Genomic DNA, 23,431 nt, shown 5'->3' with positions numbered 1-23,431 from the left:
TATGGTTACCAAAAAAGATGTTAGCAAAAGTTTGACCGAGAGAATATCCCATAGTAACACTATCTATTTGGGCATACCTGGTGCAATTGGGACTGAAGTCAACTACACACTGCTGTTCTGATTCATATACACAGAGACCACAATTCAATATAATATAGACAGAGACTGCTGTTCTATATAATATAGACAGTGACTACTGTTTCCTAATATAGTCAGGGACTGGTCTTCGCAACAATATTATCTGCTACTGCTATTCTCTACAATATACACAGTGACAGCTGTCTTCCACAATATGCACAGGATCTGCTGTCTTACTCAACATTCACAGGGACCGCTATTCTTCCTAATGTGCACAGAGACTGTTATTCTCTGTAAATCATACAGCGTCTACTGCTTTCTATAACGTACACAGCGACTGCTGTTCTGATTCATATACAGAGAAACTGCAATTCAACATGCAATAAACAAAGACTACTGTTCTCTGTTAAATAGTCAGGGACTGGTCTTCTCCACAAACATTACCTGGGACTGCTGTCCTATGGAAGATGGATGGTGTCTGCTGTTATCTGTAACATACACGGGGAAATGCAGATCACTGTAATATAGTCAGGGACTGGTCTTCTCTACAGACTACACAGCAACAGTAGTCCTCAATATGCAAGGGATTACTGTTCTCTTTAATATGCACAGGAACTACTAATATCTATAATCTGTATATCATGTTTACTTAATTTACTGGTATTCGAAGAAGAAACTATGAGCGGGATGGACAAAGGGTCCCAGTAGTTATGGTGTATCATGATTTCTAAAAGGGATTTGACAAGGTGCCGCATAAGACAATTCCCAGAAACTGTTAAGGCTCAATACCATAGCAATGGCTGCCCTTGCCTCTCTCCTCTCCTTGCATTTCTTTGTACACATCAATGGAATGACCCTTCACCCAATATGACTGCACAGTCTCAAGGTGCCCTAACACTTGGCTGGTGCCTATATATCTACCTCACTACATTAGGCCTGCCTTTGCAGTCTTGCTGCACTGAAGCCAGTGGACTGACTGGGGCCTACTCCATGAACTGCAGAAGTGTGGAACCACCAGCCAACCCAAGATGCAACCTCGTCCAATCTGTGCCACGATTTCCTGCCCCTGTGCAAAAAATGCCACCTCTGCTGCCTTCCACTGCCAGTTACTGGTGCTCCCTGCAATGTGAGTCTGTGCTTTCAGGGACCATTTCCAGTACACAGTGGAATTGATTGGATAGTCATGCTGGGTTGGCAGATGGACGATGCCAGTGTTCATGGAGGGGGTGTTCAGTTTGCAGCTAAGAATTGTGCCCTGAGAGACTGCAATTCTCTGTACTATAGACAGGGACTGCTGTTCTGCATAAAGTTCCCTAGGACTGCTGTTCTCTGTACAGATACACAGGATCTGCTGTTCGCTGCAAGAGACACAAGAATGGCTCTTCTCTATAAGATACACAAAGACTAAGATTCTGCGCAATACACACAAGCTCTGCTGCTGTCTATAATGTATACAGTGACTGCTGTTATGATTCATGTACACAGAGAGTATCATTCAATGCAATATACATAGAGACTACTGTTCTCTGTTATATACACAGGAACTGCTGTTTAGCTACATAGACAGGGACTGGCAAACTCTGTAATGTAGTCTTCTCTACACCATTACCTGGGACTACTATTCTCTGCAATATACTGTACATAGCGACAGCTGTCCTCCACAACTTGCACAGAGACTGCTGTCCTCTTTAGATGCACAGGAGCAGCTATTATCTATATTCTACACAGGGACTGTTGTTCTGTTTCATATACACAGAGACTGCTGTTGCCTATAATATAAACAGTCACTGCTGCTCTCCAGAATGTAGTCAAGAACTGCTAGTCCCAATGCCACAGACACGGCCTGCTGCTCTCCAAACCGTGCAGAGGGACTGCTGTTCTCTCCATCCTTGACAAAGACTACTGCTCTCTATACTATATATAGGGACCGCTCCTCTCTCTAGTACAGCCAGGGCCTGCTGTTCTCCATACTATGGACAGGGAGTGCTGTCCTCTATATGATAGGCAGGGTCTGCTGTTCTCAATACTATAGACAAGGACTGCTGTTCTCGATACTATAGACAAGGACTTCTGTGCTCTGTAATATTCCCAGAGACTGCTACTCATTGCAATACACTCAGGGCCATAGGTTTTCCTCAACATACACAGAAAGTCCTGAAACACAAGTAGTGCTGTTCCTTATAGGGCTGCTGTTCTCTGTAATAGAACATAGAACATAGAACAATACAGCGCAGAACAGGCCCTTCAGCCCTCAATGTTGAGCCGACCTGTGAACTAATCTAAGCCCATCCCCCCTACACTATTCTATCATCATCCATGTGCTTATCTAAGGATTACATAGAACATACATAGAACATAGAAAAATACAGCGCAGAACAGGCCCTTCGGCCCTCGATGTTGCGCCGACCGAAGCCTACCTAACCTACACTAGCCCAATAACCTCCATATGCTTATCCAATGCCCGCTTGAATGACCATAAAGAGGGAGAGTCCACCACTGATACTGGCAGTGCATTCCATGAACTCACAACCCGCTGAATAAAGAATCTACCCCTAACATCTGTCCTATACCAACTCCCCCTTAATTTAAAGCTGTGTCCCCTAGTAACAGCTGACTCCATACGCGGAAAGAGGTTCTCACTGTCAACCCTATCTAAACCCTAATCATCTTGTACACCTCTATCAAATCTCCCCTAAACCTTCTTTTCTCCAATGAGAACAGCCCCAAGTGCCTCAGCCTTTCCTCATATGATCTTCCTACCATGCCAGGCAACATCTACTTCCTCGGTCACCTTCTCAAAGAACTCAATAAGGTTTGTGAGGCACGACCTGCCCTTCACAAAACCATGTTGACTATCCTTGATCACATTATTCTTGTCCAGATGTTCATAAATCCAGATGTTTAAATCTCCCTAATGTGGCAGAGTTAACTACATTAGCAGGTAGGGCATTCCATGCCCTTACCACTCTCTGAGTAAAGAACCCTCCTCTGACATCTGTCTTCAATCTATCACCCCTCAGTTTTCAGCTGTGCACCCCCCCCCCCCCCCCCCCCCCCCCCCACCCCGCCCCCACACACACACCCACACACACCCACACACTGATGTCATCATCTTAGGAAAAAGACTTTCACTGTCCACCCTACCTAATCCTCTGATAATCTTGTATGCCTCTATCAAATCCCCTCTTAGCTTTATTCTCTCCAATGAGAACAGACCCAAGTCCCCCAGCCTTTCCTCATAAGACCTTCCCTCCAGACCAGGCAACATCCTGGTAAATCTCCTCTGCTCCTTTTTACATCCTTCCTGTAATGGGGTGACCCGAACCATACACAATATTCCAAGTGAGGCCACACTAGTATTTTGTACATTTGCAGCATGATATCATGGCTCCAGAACTCAATCCCTCTACCAACACAATCTAACACACCGTATGCCTTCTTAACAGCACTATCCACCTGGGTGGCAACTTTCAGGGATCTATGTACATAGATTCCAAGATCCCTCTGCACATTAACACTACCAAGAATCTTTCCATTGACCCAGTACTCTGTCTTCCTGTTATTCTTCCCAAAGTGCATCACCTCACATTTAGCTGCATTGAACTCCATTTGCCACCTCCCAGCCCACTTCTGCAGTTTATTCAAGTCCCCCTGCAACCTGTAACATTCTTCCAAACTGTCAACTACTCCACCGACTTTAGTGTCGTCTGCAAATTTACTCATCCATCCACCTATGCCTGCGTTTAAGTCATTTATAAAAATGACAAACAGCAGTGGTCCCAAAACAGATCCTTGTGGCACACCACTAGTAACTGGACTACAGACTGAATATTTTCCATCAACCACCACTCGCTGCCTTCTTTCAGAAAGTCAGTTTCTAATCCAAACTGCTAAATCACCCTCAAACACATGCCTCTACATTTTCTCCAAAAGCCTACCATGTGGAACCTTATGAAATGCTTTACTGAAGTCTATGTACACAACATCAATTGCCCAACCCTCATCCACATGCTTGGTCACCATCTCAAAAATCTCAATGAGGTTTGTGAAACATGACCTGCCCTTGACAAAACCGTGTTGACCACCTGAAATCAAATCGTTGCTTGCTAAATGATTATAAATCCCATCTCTTATAATCTTTTCCAAAATCTTTCCTACGATAGACGTAAGGCTCACTGGTCTATAATTACCTAGGTCATCTCTACTGCCCTTCTTAAACTAGGGCACAACATTTACATTCCTCCAGTCCTCTGGTCCCAAACCTGTAGACAATGACGACTCAAAGATCAAGACCAAAGGCTCCGCCATCTCCTTCCTAGCTTCCCAGAGAATCCTGAGATAAATCCCAACTGGCCCAGGTGGTTTGCCTACTTTCATTCCTCTAGAATTGATAACACCTTCTCCTTCCTAACCTCAATCCTTTCTAGTCTAATAGCCCATATCTCAGTCTTCTCCTCTACAATATGCTCCTTTTCCTGAGTGAAATCAGATGAGAAATATTCATTTAGCACCTCTCTAATCTCCACAGGGTCCACACACAACTTCTTTGACTGGCCTTATTCCTAACCTAGTCATTCTTTTAGTCCTCACATACCTAAATAAAGAAAGGAACTGCTATTATGTGTTAAAAAACATATGGAATGCTGTTCCATTTACTATTTACATAGTAATTTACCAACTCACCCATCCACTTCTTCATCCAAGTCACTTATAAAAACTCCAAAGAGCAGAGGCCCAAGAACTGAGCCATACGGGACACCACTCAACACTGACCTCCAGACGAAATACTTTCCATCCATTACCACTTGCTGTCATCATTCGGACAGCCAATTCTGTATCCAGCCAGATTTCTCTGAATCCTCCTAACTGTCTGAATGAGCCTACCGGGGAACCTTATCAAATGCCTTACTGAATTCCATATACAACACATCCATTGCTCAGCGTTCATCAACTTGTTACATCTTCAAAGAACTCAAGGCTTATGAGGCATGGCCTGTCCCTCACAAAGCCATGCTGACTATCTTTAGTCAAACTATGTTCTTCCAAATAGTCATAAATTCTATCTCTGAGTCCTTTCCAGTCCCTTGCTTACCACAGACATAAGATTGATTAGTCTGCAATTCCCAGGGATATTCCTATTGCCTTCTTGAACAGAGGAACAACATTCTCCTCCCTCCAATTATCCGGTACTATTCCCATGGAGAGTGAGGATGCAAAGTTCATCGCTAGAGTCGCAACAATCTCATTCCTTGCTTCCCATAGTAATCTTGGATCTGTCTGGTCTAGCTCTGGGGACCTATCTATCTTGATGCTTCAAGGAATTTCCAGCACATTGACTTTCTTAATATCAATCTGTTCAAGTATGCTAACCTGATCCACGATGTTCTGTCAACAAGGTCCCTCTCTCTAGTGTGTACTGAAGCAAAAAGTCATTTAGAGCCATCCTTACCACCTCAGACTCCACTGTCCCTAATAGGCCCTACTCTCTCTCTCTGATCATTCTCTTATTCCTCATGTAAGTGTAGAATGTCTTTGGGTTTTTCCTAATCTTTCCCACCAAGGCTTTTTCAATGGACTTGCTCTCCTCAGTCCATTTTTGACTTCTTTCCTAGCTACCCTGAAATCCTTTAAGGCTATACCAGTTTCATGCTTCCTCAACCTTAAGTAAGCTTCCTTTTTCCTCTTGACGAGAAGCTCCTCTTGTCTTCTCATCCAAAGCTCCTTCACCTTACCATTCCTTGCCTGTCTCAGTGGGACAAAGTTATCCAACACTCTTAACCTTCATTGGCCAGAGCATTGAGTAAAAGAGTTGAAAGTAAAGTCACAGGTAGATAGGATAGTGAACAAGGCATTTGGTATGCTTTCCTTTATTGGTCAGAGTATTGAGTACAGGAGTTGGGATGTCATGTTGCGGCTGTACAGGACATTGGTTAGACCACTTTTGGAATATTGTGTACAGTTCTGGTCTCCTTCCTATTGGAAGGATGTTGTGAAACTTGGAAGGGTTCAGAAAATATTTACAAGGAAGTTGCCAGGGTTGGAGGATTTGATCTACAGGAAGAGTTTGAATAGGCTGGGGCTGTTTTCCCTGGAGCGTCGGAGGTTGAAGGGTGACCTTATAGAGGTTTATAAAATCATAAGGGGTATGGATAGGATAAATCAACAAGGTCTTTTCCCTGGGGTGGGTTTGTCCAGAACTAAAGGGCATAGGTTTAGGGTGAGGGGGGAAAGATTTAAAAGGGACCAAAGGGGCAACTTTTTCACACAGTGGGTGGCGCTTGTATGGAATGAGCTGCCAGAGGAGGCTGGTATAGTTACAACATTTAAAACGCATTTGGATGGGTATATGAATAGGAAGGGTTTAGAAGGACATGGACCAAATGCTGGCAACTGGCATTAGAGAAAGTTAGGATATCTGGTTGGCATGGACAAGTTGGACCTAAGGGTCTGTTATAGTCCACAGCTCCTGTCTAATAACAGCATAACTTGTTATTAAATACCTTCCCATCCTGTCTATTTCTATCCCACTCCATGGCAATGCAAAGGTGAAGCAGTTGTGGTCAACCACTGAATTGCTCTTCCACTGAGAAATCTGACACCTTGCCTAGCTTGTTGCCTAGCACCAAATCCAATATGGCCTCCCCCGAGTCAGCCTACCTGCATATTGAGTCAGGAATCCTTCCTGGACACACCTGACAAAATCGGCTCCATCCAGACCATCTACACTAAGGACGTTCCAATCAACAATGGGTAATTTGAAGTCGCCCATAACGACAACTCTGTTACATCTGCACCTTTCCAAGATTTGCTGTCCAGCCTGTTCATCCATCTGTCTGCTGCTATTGGGGGGTCTATAGAAAATACCCAATAAAGTGTACCCAAACAGCTCCTTTCTGATACTAACTTGCACCCATATTGACTCAGTGGACAAACCCTCTTCTACAACCTGCTTTTCTGCAGCTGTAATGCACTCTCTAATTAATAATGCTACTGCCCCTCTTCTTTTACCCCCCCCGCCACCCCGTTCTTTTTAAAAGATGTAAACCCTAGAGCATCCAGCAACCATTCCTGCCCCTGTGAAATCCATGTCTCTGTTATGGTCACAACATTGTAGTTCCAAGTACTGATCCATGCTCTAAGTTCATCACTCTTATTCCTGACACTCCTTGCATTGAAACTGACCCACTTTAACCCATCCCTTTGCCCTATCAACTGTGTATCCTTCTTAACAGACTCTTTGGATTCTATTTCTGCCTGTTCAACAACTACCCTCTCTCTAATCTGTAGCGCTCGTTCCTAGCCCACTGCCAAACTAGTTTAAACCCTCCTGAAATGCTCTAGCAAATCTCCTGCCCAAGATATTGGTGCCCCTCAAGCTTAAGTGCAACCCATCCTTCATGTACAGGTCCCATCTTCCCCAGAAGGTACCCCAATGAAATGAGTATCTGAAGCCCTCCGTCCTACACCAGCCCTGTAGCCACATACTTAGCTGCACTCTGTCCCTGTTCCTCGCCTCACTAGCATGTGACATTCTGAAATTATACCCTGATTTCCAAGTCAGCATGGTGTGTGGTTTTGAGGAGATCTTGAAAGTGGTGGTGTTTGCACGTATCTGCTGCCCTAAAACCCCTGTTCGAGAAGGGAGGGAGGAGAAAGTCTATGATTAAGGATGAGATTGTGGAGTACTTGGAAGTCCGTAGTAAAATAGTTTTGAGTCAGCATAACCTCATCAAGGGGAGTTCATGCCTGACAAATCGATTTGTTTGAGGTGGTAACGAGGAAGTTAGGCAAAGAAGTGCTGGTGTGCGAATGTAATCTATTTGAATTTCCAGAAGGCCTTTGACAAGGTACTGCACTGGAGGCTGCTTAATAAAATAAGAGCCCATGGTGTTAGGGGCAATGTACTCATGGATAGAGGATTGGCTGACTGGGAGAAAGCAGAGAGTGGGGCTAAAGGGGTGTTTTCAGGATGGCAGCCAATGGCTAGTGGAGTTCTGCAGGGGTCCGTGTTGGGTCGCAACTACTTACATTATACATTGAAAATCTGAACAGCTGAGGACGTAAATTTGCACATGATCCAAAGATAGGTCGAGGGACTGGTGGTGTTGAGGAAGTGGGGAGAATGCAGGACTTGGACTGGCTAGGGGAATTGACAAAGAAATGGCAGGTGGAATCCAAAGTTGCAAAATATGAGGCTATGCTCTTTGGTAGAAAGAATAGAGGTGCAGATTATTTTCTAACTGGGGAAAGGCTTTGGAAATCTGAAGCACAAAGGGGAGTCCTACTTCAGGATTCTCTTAAGATTAATATGCAGGCTCAGGTGGCATTTTGGAAGGCAAATGAAATGTTTCATTTCAAGAGGGCTAGAATACAGTCTGCATAAGGCTGTATAAAGGGTCTGATCAAATCACATTTGGAATATTGTGAGCCGTTTTAGGCCCCGAATCTAAGGAAGGACGTGTTGGTGTTGGAAGGGTCTAGAGGAGGTTTCCAAGAATGTTCCCAGAGAATGAAGGGCTTGTCTTTGAGGAATGTTTGAAGACTCCGGATCTGTACTTGCTGGAGTTTAGAAGGGTGAAGAGGTGTTCTGATTGAAACTTAGAGGCCTGGACAGAGTGGAGAGAGATGTTTCTGCTGGTAGAAAAGACTAGCATAGCCTCAGAATGAAGGGATCACCCCTTAAAACTGAGATGAGGAATTTCTTCAGCCAGAGAGTGGTTAATCTATGAAACCCATTGCTGCAGAAGGCTGTGGAGGCCAGGTTATTTATACTGAGATAGGTAGATTCTTGATCAAGGGTTACAGGGAGATGGCAGAAGAATCATACAGTGTGGAAGCAGGCCATTTAGCCTATAAAGTCCATACCAACCCTCTAAAGAGTATCCCACCCAAACCCAATTCCCAACCCTATCCCTGTACCTTTGCATTTCTCATAGCTAACCCACCTGTACATACATTCCTGGGCACTATGGACAATTCAGCATGGCCAGTTCACTTAACCTGCACATCTTTGGATGGTGGGAGGAAACTCAGAGCATCCAGAGAAAACCCACACAGACACTGGGAGAATGTGCAAACTCCACACAGACAATTGCCCGAGGCTGGAATCGAATCCAGGTCCCTCGCGCTTTGAGGTAGCAGTGCTAAGCACGGAACGACCATGCCACCCTTTTGGTACTTTGTCAATGTTAGCTCCAACATACCTGGCAATAACTGCTAATTCATGTCCCTCATTAGTTAAACCTGTAAATTGATCCAAACTGTGGTTACTAACCAGTCCCTTTCCCAGAAAATAGTTCTTCATCCACCGATACCTATCTAATAGTTCTGGCTGTTTTCAGTGGACACGTGTTCAGCACATGAAATCATGTACCATTTAGATACATTCAGTCCATCAAATTTGTAAGATGCTAAAGGAGATTGACAAAGTAGTTACAGAAAGGATGTTTGGTTGGGCAATCTAGAATGAGGGGTTATAGTTTAAGCATAAGGGGTAGCAGATTTAAAACAGATGTGAAGAAATTGCTTGTGTCAATGGGTCATGAATCTGTGGAATTCACTATTTCAGTAGGAGTGGATGCTGGGAAGTTGAGTAGTTTTAAGGAGAAGATTGATTTTTAGTTAGTAATGGGTTGAAGGATTATTTAAGAACATAGAACATAGAACATAGAAAACTACAGCGCAGTACAGGCCCTTCGGCCCTCGATGTTGCACTGATCCAAGCCCATCTAACCTACACTAGCCCACTTTCCTCCATATGCCTATCCAATGCCCGTTTAAATGCCCATAAAGAGGGAGAGTCCACCACTGCTACTGGCAGGGCATTCCATGAACTCACGACTCACTGAGTAAAGAATCTACCCCTAAGATCTGTCCTATACCTACCTCCCCTTAATTTAAAGCTGTGTCCCCTTGTAATATCTGACTCCATTCTTGGAAAAAGGTTCTCATGGTCAACCCTATCTAAACCCCTAATCATCTTGTACACCTCTATCAAGTCACCCCTAAACCTTCTTTTCTCCAATGAAAACAGCCCCAAGTACCTCAGCCTTTCCTCATACGATCTTCCTACCATGCCAGGCAACATCCTGGTAAACCTCCTCTGCACCCGTTCCAGTGCCTCCACATCCTTCTGATAGTATGGCGACCAAAACTGCACACAATACTCCAGATGCGGCCGCACCAGAGTCTTATACAACTGCAACATGACCTCAGGACTCCGGAACTCAATTCCTCTACCAATAAAAGCCAGTACACCATAGGCCTTCCTCACAGCACTATTTACCTAGGTGGCAACTTTCAGAGATAAAGAAATTAAGTATTAAGTGGGCAAAAAGAGGTGAAATCACCTGTGATCATATCAGATGGCAGAGCAGGCTCAAGGGGTTGAATTGCTGATTCTTGCTCCTGGCTCTTGTCTCGAATGGTTTTCGTATGAAGCTCTGAAGGAAAGTCACTGTACCCAAAATATTTTCTCTGCTTTCTGTCCACAGATGTTGCCAGACCTGCTGACTTTCTTCAGGTATTTCTGTTCTTTTATAGTTAGATTAGATTACTTAGATTAGATTAGATTAGATTTAGATTACTTACAGTGTAGAAACAGGCCCTTCGGCCCTACAAGTCCACACCGACTCTCCGAAGAGCAACCCACCCAGACCCATTCCCCTACATCTAACACTACGGGGCAACTTAGCATGGCCAATTCACCTAACCAGCACATTTTTGGACTGTGGGAGGAAACCAGAGCACCCGGAGGAAACCCACGCAGACAATTGCTTGAGGCGTTAATTGAACCCGGGTCTCTGGCGCTGTGAAGCAGCAGTGCAAAACACTGTGCCACCGTGCTGCCGTTCTTGTTTGAGATTTCCAGCGTTTCCGGTTTTTAAAATGGTTTTTGTATGTTTGTATTTAATGAGAGACCAACACATCATTAGAACAGAATAGTTTTGACTGTTCTCTGCTGTTTTTCAGGAAACAACAATAGATGTCAAACTAGTTCAGGATGTTCAGAAGACAATGCCCTTTGTTGAGTTTGATATGAGATTAGAGCTTTCTTTCTGTGTATGGGTGAGCTGCGAGGAGGATACAGAGATGTTGCAATATAATTTGGACAGGCTGAGTGAATGGGCCAATACTGATGCAGTATAATATGGATAAATATGAGATAAAGCTTCATTTGAATGGCTGTAAATTGAGAGGGGAATTCTCAGAGAGTGTATTTATGCACCAGTTGCTGAAAGTAAGTGCACAGGTGTAGCAGGCAGTCAAGAGAAAATTCAAGGTCAGGAACACGGATATATAGAGTATTGGTAAGGCCACACTTGGAATATTGTGAGCAGTTTTGATCTATTGATCTGAGGAAGGATGCTCTTGCTATAAAGGGAGTGTAATGAAGATTTACGAGACTGATTCCTGGGACGGCAGAACTAACATATGAGGAGAGATTGAGTTCACTGGTGTATAGAAGAATGAGGGAATCTCATAAGCACCTGTAAAATGAATACACGGGTTAGATGCAGGAAGGATGACCTCAGTGGTGGGGCAGTTCAGAACCAGGGATCATAGCTTAAGGCGAAGGGGTAAACATTTTAGGACTGGGGTGAGGAGAAATTCTTCATCCAGTGGATGGTGAGCCTGTGGAATTCACAACCACAAAATAATTGGTGCCAAAATGTTGTCTTTACAAAAAGGAGGTAGATGTAGCTCTTGTGGCTGAAGGAATCAAGCGATGTGGGGGAGGGGTTTTACAGTATTGATCTTGATGATCAGCCGCCACCATATCGAATGGCGAAGAAAGCTCTAGAGGTCGAATGCCCTACTGCTGTTCATTCTATGTTTCTACAGTTTAACAGTGATCATTTGAGAACTGATCATGATTTGATGTGTGGGGGATTTGCTCAACTTAAACATCTGAATAGTTCAAAGATGCAGAGATGCAGGCTATATTGTGGAGAAATTTACAGTAAAAATTATGTACATCAGTCCAGGAGTGCAATCTTATCACAACGTACACTAGTTCTCAGTCTGTATTGTTGGGAGGGTAAAAACAAACTACTGTTGTGACATGCAAGGCAAATGATTAATGATTTGATTTTGGTTTTCTTTCTAGCAAATGCACAGTCGTCATCATCTACATCCACTACAGGTGAGAAAGCTGAGAAACCTGGTAAACCTGTTTCTGGCATCACCAAACGATCTTTTACAGAAACTGGAGAGAAATCGGAGGCTTATAAATCCATCTTCACATCTCATAGCTCAGCTAAGTGCTGAAGGGAGGAAAAACCCAATTGGATCACACACACAGCTTACTACTACTGAGATGGCCAGAAATGCTTAAATAGTATTCTTGTCTTTCCTAATATTAAATTGATGGGATTAGCTTTATTATCATGAGATAGATGCCATCTCCATGTTATTACATGCAGTAGAAGTTAATTCTACAGCTGAATACTTTATTTGCAGCTTTTTATTAATCTCCTCGTTGTAAAAGATAAAACTTGGCCTTTGTATCATACTATTCTGGTGATTGAAAATCTGTAGAATCCATATATTAATGTACCTTGATGGGTGCAAGTGCTTTCTGGCAATGACTTATTACTTAACATCAATTTAGTTGGCTGGGATTCAGCCTGCAAATTTGTAACTTTTTTTAAGTATCTGATGACATTTCTAACTCTGGCAAATTAAAATGTTCACCAAATGTTCTTTTTAAGCATTTTTTTTGTACTCTACCACAAGCACTGGTCACTCAGCAAGAAACCACTTTTAGCCAGCTATTTTTGTGAAATCCTTCAGTTGTCATGGAGATGATTGTAAATATCTAATAGAACTGATCAGCAGAAGAAAATTGCAAGTTTGTCGATAGTCATAGAGATGTACAGCAGGGAAACAGACTCTTTGGTCCAACTCATCCAGATATCCTAAGCTAGTTACATTAAATTAGATTACTTGCAGTGTGGAAACAGGCCCTTCGGCCCAACAAGTCCACATCAACCCTCCAAATAGCAACACACCCAGACCCATTCTCCTACATTTATCCCTTCACCTAACACTACAGGCAATTTAGCATGGCCAATTCACCTAACCTGCACATTTTTGGACTGTGGGAGGAAACTGGAGCACCCACACAGACACGGGGAGAATGTGCAAACTCCACACAGACAGTTGCCTGAGGCAGGAATTGAACCCGGGTCTGTGGCGCTGTGAGGCAGCAGTGCTAAGCACTGTGCCACCATGCCACCCACAATCTAATCTTCTCCCATTTGCCAACATTTGGCTCACATCACTCCAAACCCTTCCTATTCATATACCCATCCAGGTGTCTCTTGCACGTTGTAATTGTACCAGCCTCCACCACTTCCACTGGCAGCTCATTCCATACACGCACCACACTTTACATGAAAACGTTGCTGCTTAGGCCCCTTTTAAATTTTCCCCCTCTCATCCTAAACCTATGCCCTCTAGTTCTGGACCCCCCCACTGTATCCTTGCCTCTCATGGTTTTATAAATCTCTATAAGGTCGCCCCTCAGCGTCCACGCTCCAGGGAAAACAAGCCCAGCCTATTTAACCTCTCCCTATAGTTCAAATCTTCCAATCCTGGCAACATCCTTGTAAATCTTTTCTGAATCCGTTCACGTTTCACAACATCCTTTTTATCTTCGTCCTTTACTAGGTGTCTCTCGGCACCTTGTAGTGAATTACTGTGAATTACAGCAACTCTGGGCTGATAGTTCAGCAAGGTCCCCTGAGCTGTAATCCAACAAATGACCACTTGGTCTTTTATTGGTAGAATTGATTGAAGGAGGAACCTTGACTAGGACATACCTTCTCATCAAACAATGTAAACCTTTATGACAGTTATAAGGAGAAGCCGGGTAGGCTGGGACTTTTTTCCCCCTGGAGCGTAGGAGACTGAGGGGTGACCTTATTGAGGTCTCTAAAGTCATCAGTGGCATAGATAAGGTAGATAGTCAGCAGCTTTTCCCCATGGTAGGGGAGTTGAAGACAAGAGGGCATAGGTTTGAGAGAGGTGAAATCCAAAAGACTCCAGAGGGGTAATTTTTTCTCAGAGTGTAATGAGTGTCTGGAACAGGCTGCCAGCAGTAATGGTGGAGGTGAGTACAATTTTGTAGTTTAAGAAAGATTTGGACAGGGGCGTAGATGGGATAGGTGTGGAGGAATAGGGGCCAAATGCAGGCAAATGGGACCAGTTTAATTGTGAAAACTGGGCAACATTAACAACACGGGCCGAAGGGCCTGTTTTCATGCTGTAAGTCTGTCTCTAATCTTATAACATTCTTAATATCTCCTGGAACATATCCTCAGCTTAAAAATTAATCTGAAGAATATGTTAAAGCACTGATGCATGTTACCATCATGATAAGGTATAGTTTCCCATTTCTGCTGGTCTGTCACCAAGTAGCATTGAGCAAAGATCAAATATCACCCATGGAAGACAGATCTGTCTGTCTCATGTTCTGTATGGTTGCTCTAACCCAGTCAGAGTTCAGGTGTAGTTGCTGTCCTTGCCATTTTGATCTTATAGGTAAATTATTCAAGAAGTATCACCATAGCATATTGCTGTTGTATTTGTGTTTGGTGTAAGCATTCATTTTGTCATTGTTGCTTTATAACTGACACATTGTGTGTGGATGTTATCCAGGTTTCTGTGAAAGCTAATTGTCCTTTGCATGTAGATGATTCCTCTCTTAAAGATCTAAAGCAACCCAGATCCAAAGCTCAGACATGTGATTCTCTCAGATACAATTGGCATACCACTATAGCTGCACCATTGAAATGAAGCCCCATGCTCCTGTGTGGCCAGGTTGCTCTGCTGTGCAACGACTGGGATTGGATGAGTAATACATCCACCTTTGAAGCATTAATGTGCTCTTCCCTGAATTTGTTGATTTTAGTCTGGATGAATGGGTTGTTCAGTCTTATCCAATGAATTTTATCATTTTCAGACTGTAAAGTCTGTTTTACTAAGAGACAGCCAAGTGGAGCTATAAGCACATTCAATAGGATCGTTTCTGCATTTCAGCAGTTGAAGCTATTTTATGGCAGGGCCATATACTATACTCAGTTAAGCTCCCAGTGCTAAGTGGACACCAGTGGTCACTCGCCAATTAGTGTCTAATTGTAGGGAGGAAGCCAGTACTTACTCATGAAGGCAACTGATATGGAACCTAACAAGGGTCCTCTTCATCTGCTGCCCTAGCCTTGATGTATGACCAGAATGGGACACAGTATAAACGATGTTCCCTTTCTGAGTTTTATCTTTTAAAATAGCCTGAAGGAAACATTTGAGACTTGGAATAATGGATTTTAATAGTGACTTCAGTTGTGAAGAAGGGTCATTAGACTCAACATTAATTCTGCTTTCTCTCCATAAATGCTGTCAGATCTGCTGAGTTTCTCCAGCAACTTCTGGTTTTGTTTGTTTCTGACAAACTTTGATCTCTGTGTGTGATGGCAGAGTGCCATCTGGTGGGGCACCGGTAATTTTATCAATGCTTCAACTGCTGAAATGCAGAAATTAACCAATTAAACGTGCTCAAAGCGCTATTTGGCTGCATCCTAGCTTAAACAGACTTGATCATGTTGATAAACCTGCATTGGGTAGGTAAGACTCATTATTGCTTTTGGAGTTGATGCAGTTTATTCTATGCAATACTTTGCTACGTGCCGCACCTCAACTTTTTTTTCAACAGCTCATTAGCTATTATGGTCCACTTTCATCTTGCCTTTCATCTTATCCTTTCATTTTAAATAAATCTACACACAAGCTGTAATATATTCCCATTGGCATCTCTAGTTATCCTCCCATATCCTTTCTAATTTTCAGGGACACAATTCCATTCGTGAGACCCATTTACATCTATAAAATTAAAATGGCTAGGGGAAAGTGAGGACTGGAGATCAGAGTCAAATGGTCAGTTTCAGAGCCTGATATACAATTAAAAGTCACCCGATTCTTCTAAGTGATAGGATGGCTACCACTTAAGAGAGGCCTCAGGCTTCTTTACATAGTTCAAGGACCTAATGTCTCTGAAAATTTCTGGGAAATTGGATAGAGATTAGTCTAAGTAATGACCACCAAAATTTCAAGTTCATTGTTAAAATAATCTCCTCATTTCATCCCTGGATTTCTTTTCAATGATCAAAGATGTCTCCTTTGGTCACTAACCTTGCCACTAGGAACAACAGTTGTCGAGATTTTACACATTTTCCTTCACCCACGTTTTGCTGAAATTTCTCTTCATTTCAGTCCTAAATGACCTACCTCATATCTTTAAATTATGTCTCTTGGTTCTGAACTCCCTGATCATCAGGAACTTCCTCCCAGCATTTACCCTCCTCATCTGGTTGGAATTTTATACGTTTCTACGAGATCTCTCCTCATTCTTCTTAACTCCAGTGAATAAGGTCCTAATTAATCCAAACTCTGCTTGTATGTCAGTCCTGCCATCCCCGGACTCAGCCTGACAAACCAGAACTTGGATAAAGAGACCAAAACTGCACACTTACCCATCCGCCCCATGCCCACTCCTGCTCCACCTATATCTGAGGTAAATTTACCTTCCTGGCAGCCCTCTGGTCCTTGCTCCCGTTGCAAAAAATGGAGGCCTATGATATTTGTGCTGAAAATGTGTTGCTGGAAAAGCGCAGCAGGTCAGGCAGCATCCAAGGAACAGGAAATTCGACATTGCGGACATAAGCCCTTCATCAGGGCTGCCTGACCTGCTGCGCTTTTCCAACAACACATTTTCAGCTCTGATACTCCAGCATCTGCAGACCTCACTTTCTTCCCACCTATGATAATTGTGGGAAGGTTTTAAATGCTTAATTTGCCTTCCCAACATAGGTATATCAGGAATAAAAGAATGACTTGAATAAGATTAGGGCAAATCAAGGACAGTAGTGCGTGGAGTTGGAGGAGATAAGCGAGGTGCTAAATGGATATTTTTCATCAGTATTCACACTGGAAAACGACAATGTTATCGAGGAGAATACTGAAGTACAGAATATTAGACAAGACAGGTTTGAGGTTCATAAGGAGGAGGTGTTAGCAATTCTGGAAAATGTGAAAATAGGTAAGTCCCCTGGGCCGGATGGGATTTATCCTTGGAACCTCTGGTAAGCCAGGGAGGAAATTGCAGGGCTTTGATCTTTATGTCGGTAATTGTCTATAGGAATAGTGCCAGAAGACTAGAGGATAGCAAATGTTGTCCCCTTGTTCAAGAAGGGGAGTAGAGACAATTCTGGTAATAATAATTGATTGTGGGTAAAGTATTGGAAAGGATTATAAGAGAAAGGATTCATAATCAATGATTTGATTAGGGATAGTCAACACGGTTTTGTGAAGGGTAGGTTGCACCTCACAAATCTTATTGACTTCTTTGAGAAGGTGACCAAACAGGTGAATGAGGGTAAAGCCGATGATGTGGTGTATATGAATCACAGTAAGGTGTTTGATAACGTTCCCCATGGGAGACTATTGCAGAAAATAACGAGATATGGGATTGAGGGTGATTTACTGGTTTGGATCAGAAATTGGCTAGCTGAAAGAAGGCAGAGGTGGTTGATGGGAAATGCTCATCCTGGAGTTCAGTTACTAGTGGTGTACCACAAGGATCTGTTTGGGGCCACTGCTGTTTGTCATTTTTAAAAATGACCTGGATGAGGGTGTAGAAGGATGGGTTAGTAAACTTGCAGATGTCACAAAGGTCAGTGGAGTTGTGAATAGTGCTGAATGGTGTTGTAGGTTACAGAGGGACATAGATAAGCTACAGAGCTGGGCTGAGAAGTGACAAATGGAGTTTAATACAGAAAAGTGTAAGGTGATTCACTTTGGAAGAAGTAACAGGAATACAGAGTACCGCGCTAATGGTAAGATTCTTGGTAGTGGAGATGAGCGGAGAGATCTCAGTGTCCATGTACATAGATCCCTGAAAGTTGCCACCCAGGTTGAGAGGGTTGCCAAGAAGGAATACAGTGCATTAGCTTTTATCGGTAGAGGGATAGAGTTTTGGAACCATGAGATCATGCTGCAGCTGCATAAAACCCTGGTACAGCCGCACTTGGAGTATTGTGTACAGTTCTGGTGACCACATTATAGGAAGGATGTGGAAGCTTTGGAAAGGGTTCAGAGGAGATTTACCAAGATGTTGCCTGGTTTAAAGGGAAGGTCTTATGAGGAAAAGCTGAGGGACTTGAAGCTGTTTTCATTAGAGAGAAGAAGGTTGAGAATTAACTAATAGCGACATATAAGATAATCAGACAATTAGATACATTGAACAGCAAGAGCGTTTTTCCTCAGATGGTGATGGTTAGCATTCAGGGGCATAGTTTTAAATTGAGGGGTGATAGATATAGGACAGATGTCAGAGGTGGTTTATTTACTCAGAGAGTAGTAGGGGCATGGAATGTACTGCCTGCAACTTTAAGAACATTTAAATGGTCATTGAATGAACATATGGATGATAATGGAATAGTGTAGATTAGTGTAGTGCAGGACCCGCTGTTCCCTATAATAGGCAGGACATGCTGTTCTCTGTAATGTACACATGGACTGCTGTTCTGTACAGTAGTCACAGGAACTGCTGTTCTCTACAATATATATCAGGACTGCTGTTCTCCACAATTTCTGTAATATGCACAGGGACTGCTATCCTCTGACATTCATGCAGGATCTGCTGCTCTCCATAATATACACAGCAACCGCTGTTCTGATTCATATACTGTCCTTTCTATCGAAAGGATGTTGTGAAACTTGAAAGGGTTCAGAAAAGATTTACAAAGATATTGCCAGGGTCGAAGGGTTCAAGCTGCAGAGAGAGGTTGAATAGGCTAGGGCTGTTTTCCCTGGAGCGTCGGAGGCTGAGGGGTCACCTTACAGAGGTTTATACAATCATGAGGGGTATGGATAGGGTAAATAGACAAAGTCTTTTCCCTGAGGTCGGGAAGTCCAGAACTAGAGGGCATAGGTTTAGGGTGAGAGGGAAAGATATAAAAGAGACCTGAGGGGCAACTTTTTCAAGCAGAAGGTGGTGCATGTATGGAATGAGCTGCCAGAGGAAGTGGTGGAGGCTAGGACAATTGCAACGTTTAAGAGGCATCTGGATGGGTATATGAATAGGAAGGGTTTGGAGGGGTATGGCCAGGTGCTGGCAGGTGGGACTAGATTGAGTTGGGATATCTGGTCGGCATGGACGTGTTGGACCGAAGGGTCTGTTTCTGTGCTCTACATCTCTATGACTCTATGAGTCTATGACACAGAGAATGCTATTCAATATAACATAATTAGGGACTACTGTTCTCTACAATATGCAGAAGAACTGCTGATCATTGTCGTATAGACTGACTGCTGTTCTCTGCAATTTACTGGGCGGCACGGTGGCACAGTGGTTAGCACTGCTGCCTCACAGTGCCAGGGACCCGGGTTCAATTCCCGCCTCAGGCAACTGACTGTGTGGAGTTTGCACATTCTCCCCGTGTCTGCATGGGTTTCCTCCGGGTGCTCTGGTTTCCTCCCACAGATGTGCGGGTCAGGTGAATTGGCCATGCTACATTGCCTGTAGTGTTAGGTAAGGGGCAAATGTAGGGGTATGGGTGGGTTGCGCTTCGGCGGGTCGATGTGGACATGTTGGGCCAACGGGCCTGTTTCCACACTGTAAGTAATCTAATCTAATCTCTGGAGTACAGTCAGGGACTGGTCTTCTCTACAACATTACCTGTGACTATTGTTCTCTGCAATATACACAGCTACAGCTGTCCTCCACAACATGCACAGGGATTGCTGTCCTCTTTAATATGCATAGGAGCTGATATTATCTATGTTCTACACAGTCACTGTATATACAGAGGATGCCAGCAGACCTTCTGCATATTATGGAGGACTGCTATCACTGTGCATGTTTTAGAGAACAGTAGTCTTAAGAAATGCTGTGTGGAAGACCAGACCCTGACTGTATTACAGAGCTCAGCAGTCCCTGTTTATATTGCAGAGAACAGCAGCCACTGTCTCTCTTACAATGACCAGCAGTCCCTCTGCATATTGTAGAGAACAGTAGTCCCTGATTATGTTATATTGAACATAATTCTCTATGTGTATATGCTGTGTGAACAGCAGATCCTGTGTGTATTACAGAGAATAGCAGTCCCTGTGCATATTACAGAGATGGGCAGTCCCTGTATAAATTGTAGAGAACAGCAGTCCCTGTGTATATAATATATAACAGCAGTTCCTTTCTTTATTACAGAGAACAACAGACCCTGCGTATTACAGGAAACAGCACTACTTGTTTTTCTGGAGATTCTGTGTATGTTGAGGAGAACATGACTCCCTGTATGTATTGCAGAGAACAGCAGTCTCTAGAAATATTATCGAGAACAGTAATCCTTGTCTATGGTATCCAGAACAGCAGGTCCCAATCTATAATCAATGCAGGGACTACTGTTTTGTTTCATAAACACAGAGAGTGCTGTACCCTATATCATTAGCAGTGATTGTTTCTCTATAACATTCACATGGAGTGTGTCTCTCTATAATATGCACAGCGTTATGAAGGTGTAGAACTACTGTACCTTTAAGAGAGTTGAAAAGCTAGCAAGGACTGACAAAGCACAGAGGATCTGGAACAAGGTTACAACGTGACATTTGGTTGAAACAGCTAGCAGCACCTGGGTTGCCATGAAACAAAAGAAAAGCTCAAATTTGGCCAATCAGTTTAGATTATACCACAAGATACCAGAAGCCAATCAAGTTTGAATTTAGTATTTTGATAATGTTAAAATCAATGAAACAATCTGATGTTTTGGGGTATAAAGCTGGACATTTTGAACAGCTAGAGAGAGAACTCCCAAAAGACCAACAAATGTAGACTGCTAGCTGAGGAGCTCTCTGAAAGGTACCTGTCTGTGGGGAGTTTGTGCAGCAGAACATCGAGCCTGACTTGGAGACAATCTACAGAGAAAACTCCACAAAGGAGAGTCTACAAAGGTGACTTTTGAAACTTAATTTTTTTTTGTAAATCTTAATCGGGATTTTTTTTATTGGATTAATATTGTAGAGTGGAAGGTAAAAGCTAGGTTTAAGAGAAAGGGATTGTAAATAGTTGTTGGTTTTAATATTCTCTGTTGGACTTAAAGAATAAAGTTGTTAATCTTTACTTTAAATGGGATGCTTCTTTGCCTCTCGAATTCTAACAGATTACACATGGGGTGAATCTTTTCTGTGTGGCTGGTTTAATTTAGCAGAGGGGTTTAACCCATGTCATGACAGCAGGGACTGCTGTTCCCCGCAATATTCACAGAAACCCCTGTTCTCTGCATTATATACAGGACCTGCCCATCTCTGTTCTCTGTAATACAGACTGGGACTGGTGATCTCTGAATTATAGACAGGACGGCTGTTCTCTGAAATGAGGTCAGGGACGTCTCTTCTCTAGGTCATTCTCAGAGTCTGCTGTTCCTTACAACATACACAGGGACTTCTTTTCTCTTCAACACACTCAAGGACTGAGGTTCTCTGTAACATATATTGGAACTGCTTTAGTCTGCATGATACGCAGGAACTACTGTTCTCTGTAGTATGCACAGTGGCTTTTATTCTCAATAACACACACAGGAACTCCTGTTCTCTCTCATAAAGGAACGAACTGCTTTTGTGTTTGATATACAGCAGACTGCATTTCAATTTGATATTAACAGGGACTGGAGTTCTGTCTTACATACATAGAAATAACTGTCCAGTACGATTTAAACCGGGAATGCTGTTCTCTGCAATAAACACAGAGATTGCAGTTTTCTGTAATAGACCGAGGAATGTAATAAATCCTCTTCTCAGTATTATGCACACAGACTGCTGTTCTCTGTAATATAGTCAGGGATTGCTGTTATCTGTAAGAAAGACAGGGCTTACTCTTTTCTACAGTATACAAAGGGACAGCTGTTCTCCTCAATATACACAAGGACTGTTCTTCTCCAGAAAATGCAAATGGACAGCTCTTCACTACATTATTATAGATAGGGACTATTGTTTTCTGAACTGTAGATAGGATCTATTGTTCTCTATAAAACAGAAAAGAACTGCTGTTGTCTATAATATTCCCAGGGACTGCCTTCCTCCACAATATAAAACAGAAGCGCTCTTCTTGACAAAGAACACAGCAACTGCTGTACTTTCACAGACACAGATGCTGCAGTTGTCTGTATAAGACAGGGGAACTGCTGGTCTCCCTAATATAAACCGGAACTGATGTTCTCCATAATATACATAGAAACTGCTATTCTCAGCGACAAATACATGGACTGCTGTAACCTATAAACAGGGACAGCTGTTGTACATGAAATATTCAGCAACTGCTGTTCTATGTAACATACACATGGACTGCTGTTCTATACAATATAAAGAGGGACAGCAGTTCTCTATCCTATAGATAGGGACTGCTGCAGTCTATGCCATCAACAGTGTCTGCTGTTCTGAATAATATTCGTAGGGACTGCTGTTCTCTGCAATATATGCAGGGACTGCTGTTCTCCCCAAGTTACACAGGAACTGCTGTTCTTTGCAAGAGACACGGAACTGCTATTCTTTGGAATATGCACGGGCACTGCTATTCTCTGTAATTCACACAGGATCTGCTGTTTGCTATAGTATATACAGTGTCTGCTGCTTTGATTCAAATACAGAGAGACAACTGTTCAACATAATAAAAACAGGGACTGTTATACTCTGTAATAAAGACAGTTGGTGCTGTTCCCTGTAATATTGACATGGACTGCTGATGTCAGTATAATAGTAAGGGATTGGTCTTCTCTTCAACACTTTTAGATTAGTTACAGTGTGGAAACAGGCCCTTCGGCCCAACAAGTCCACACCGACCCACCGAAGCACAACCCACCCAGACCCATTCCCCTACACCTAACACTATGGGCAATCTAGCATGACCAATTCACCTAGCCTGCACATTTTTGGATTGTAGGAGGAAACCAGAGCACCCGGAGGAAACCCACACAGACACGGGGAGAATGTGCAAACTCCACACAGTCAGTCGCCTGAGGCAGGAATTGAACACGCGTCTCTAGCGCTGTGATGCAGCAATGCTAACCACTGTGCCACCGTCCCACCCACTGGCACAGCTGTATGGACCTGAGACTGCTCTGTACAATACACAGAGAGATAGCTGCCTTCTACAATACGCACAGCGTCTCCTTTTTGCCTCAATTTCCACAGGGACTGCTCTTGTCCTTAATATGAACAGGAACTGCTATTATCTATAATCTTCACAGGGACTGCTGTTCTCTATACTATTGACAGGGACTGCTGAAACTCATACCAGACATAG

At 43.1% G+C, this 23,431-nt stretch overlaps 1 protein-coding gene across 1 annotated transcript in view; it reads left to right on the top strand.

The window, feature by feature from the left end:
• fstl5 (follistatin-like 5) overlaps window positions 1–12,392 on the top strand; it is a 532,169-nt gene extending 519,777 nt beyond the window's left edge. The window contains exon 14 of the mRNA XM_060832827.1: window positions 12,188–12,392. Coding sequence (XP_060688810.1) covers window positions 12,188–12,227 — 40 coding nt within the window. The 3' untranslated portion in view covers window positions 12,228–12,392. The remainder of the gene's footprint in view (window positions 1–12,187) is intronic.
• Window positions 12,393–23,431: the final 11,039 nt, after the last annotated feature.

This window comes from Hemiscyllium ocellatum, chromosome 1 (assembly GCF_020745735.1).
Source record: "Hemiscyllium ocellatum isolate sHemOce1 chromosome 1, sHemOce1.pat.X.cur, whole genome shotgun sequence".
Lineage (NCBI taxonomy): Eukaryota > Metazoa > Chordata > Chondrichthyes > Orectolobiformes > Hemiscylliidae > Hemiscyllium > Hemiscyllium ocellatum.
This window is presented reverse-complemented; position numbering and strand designations above follow the sequence as displayed.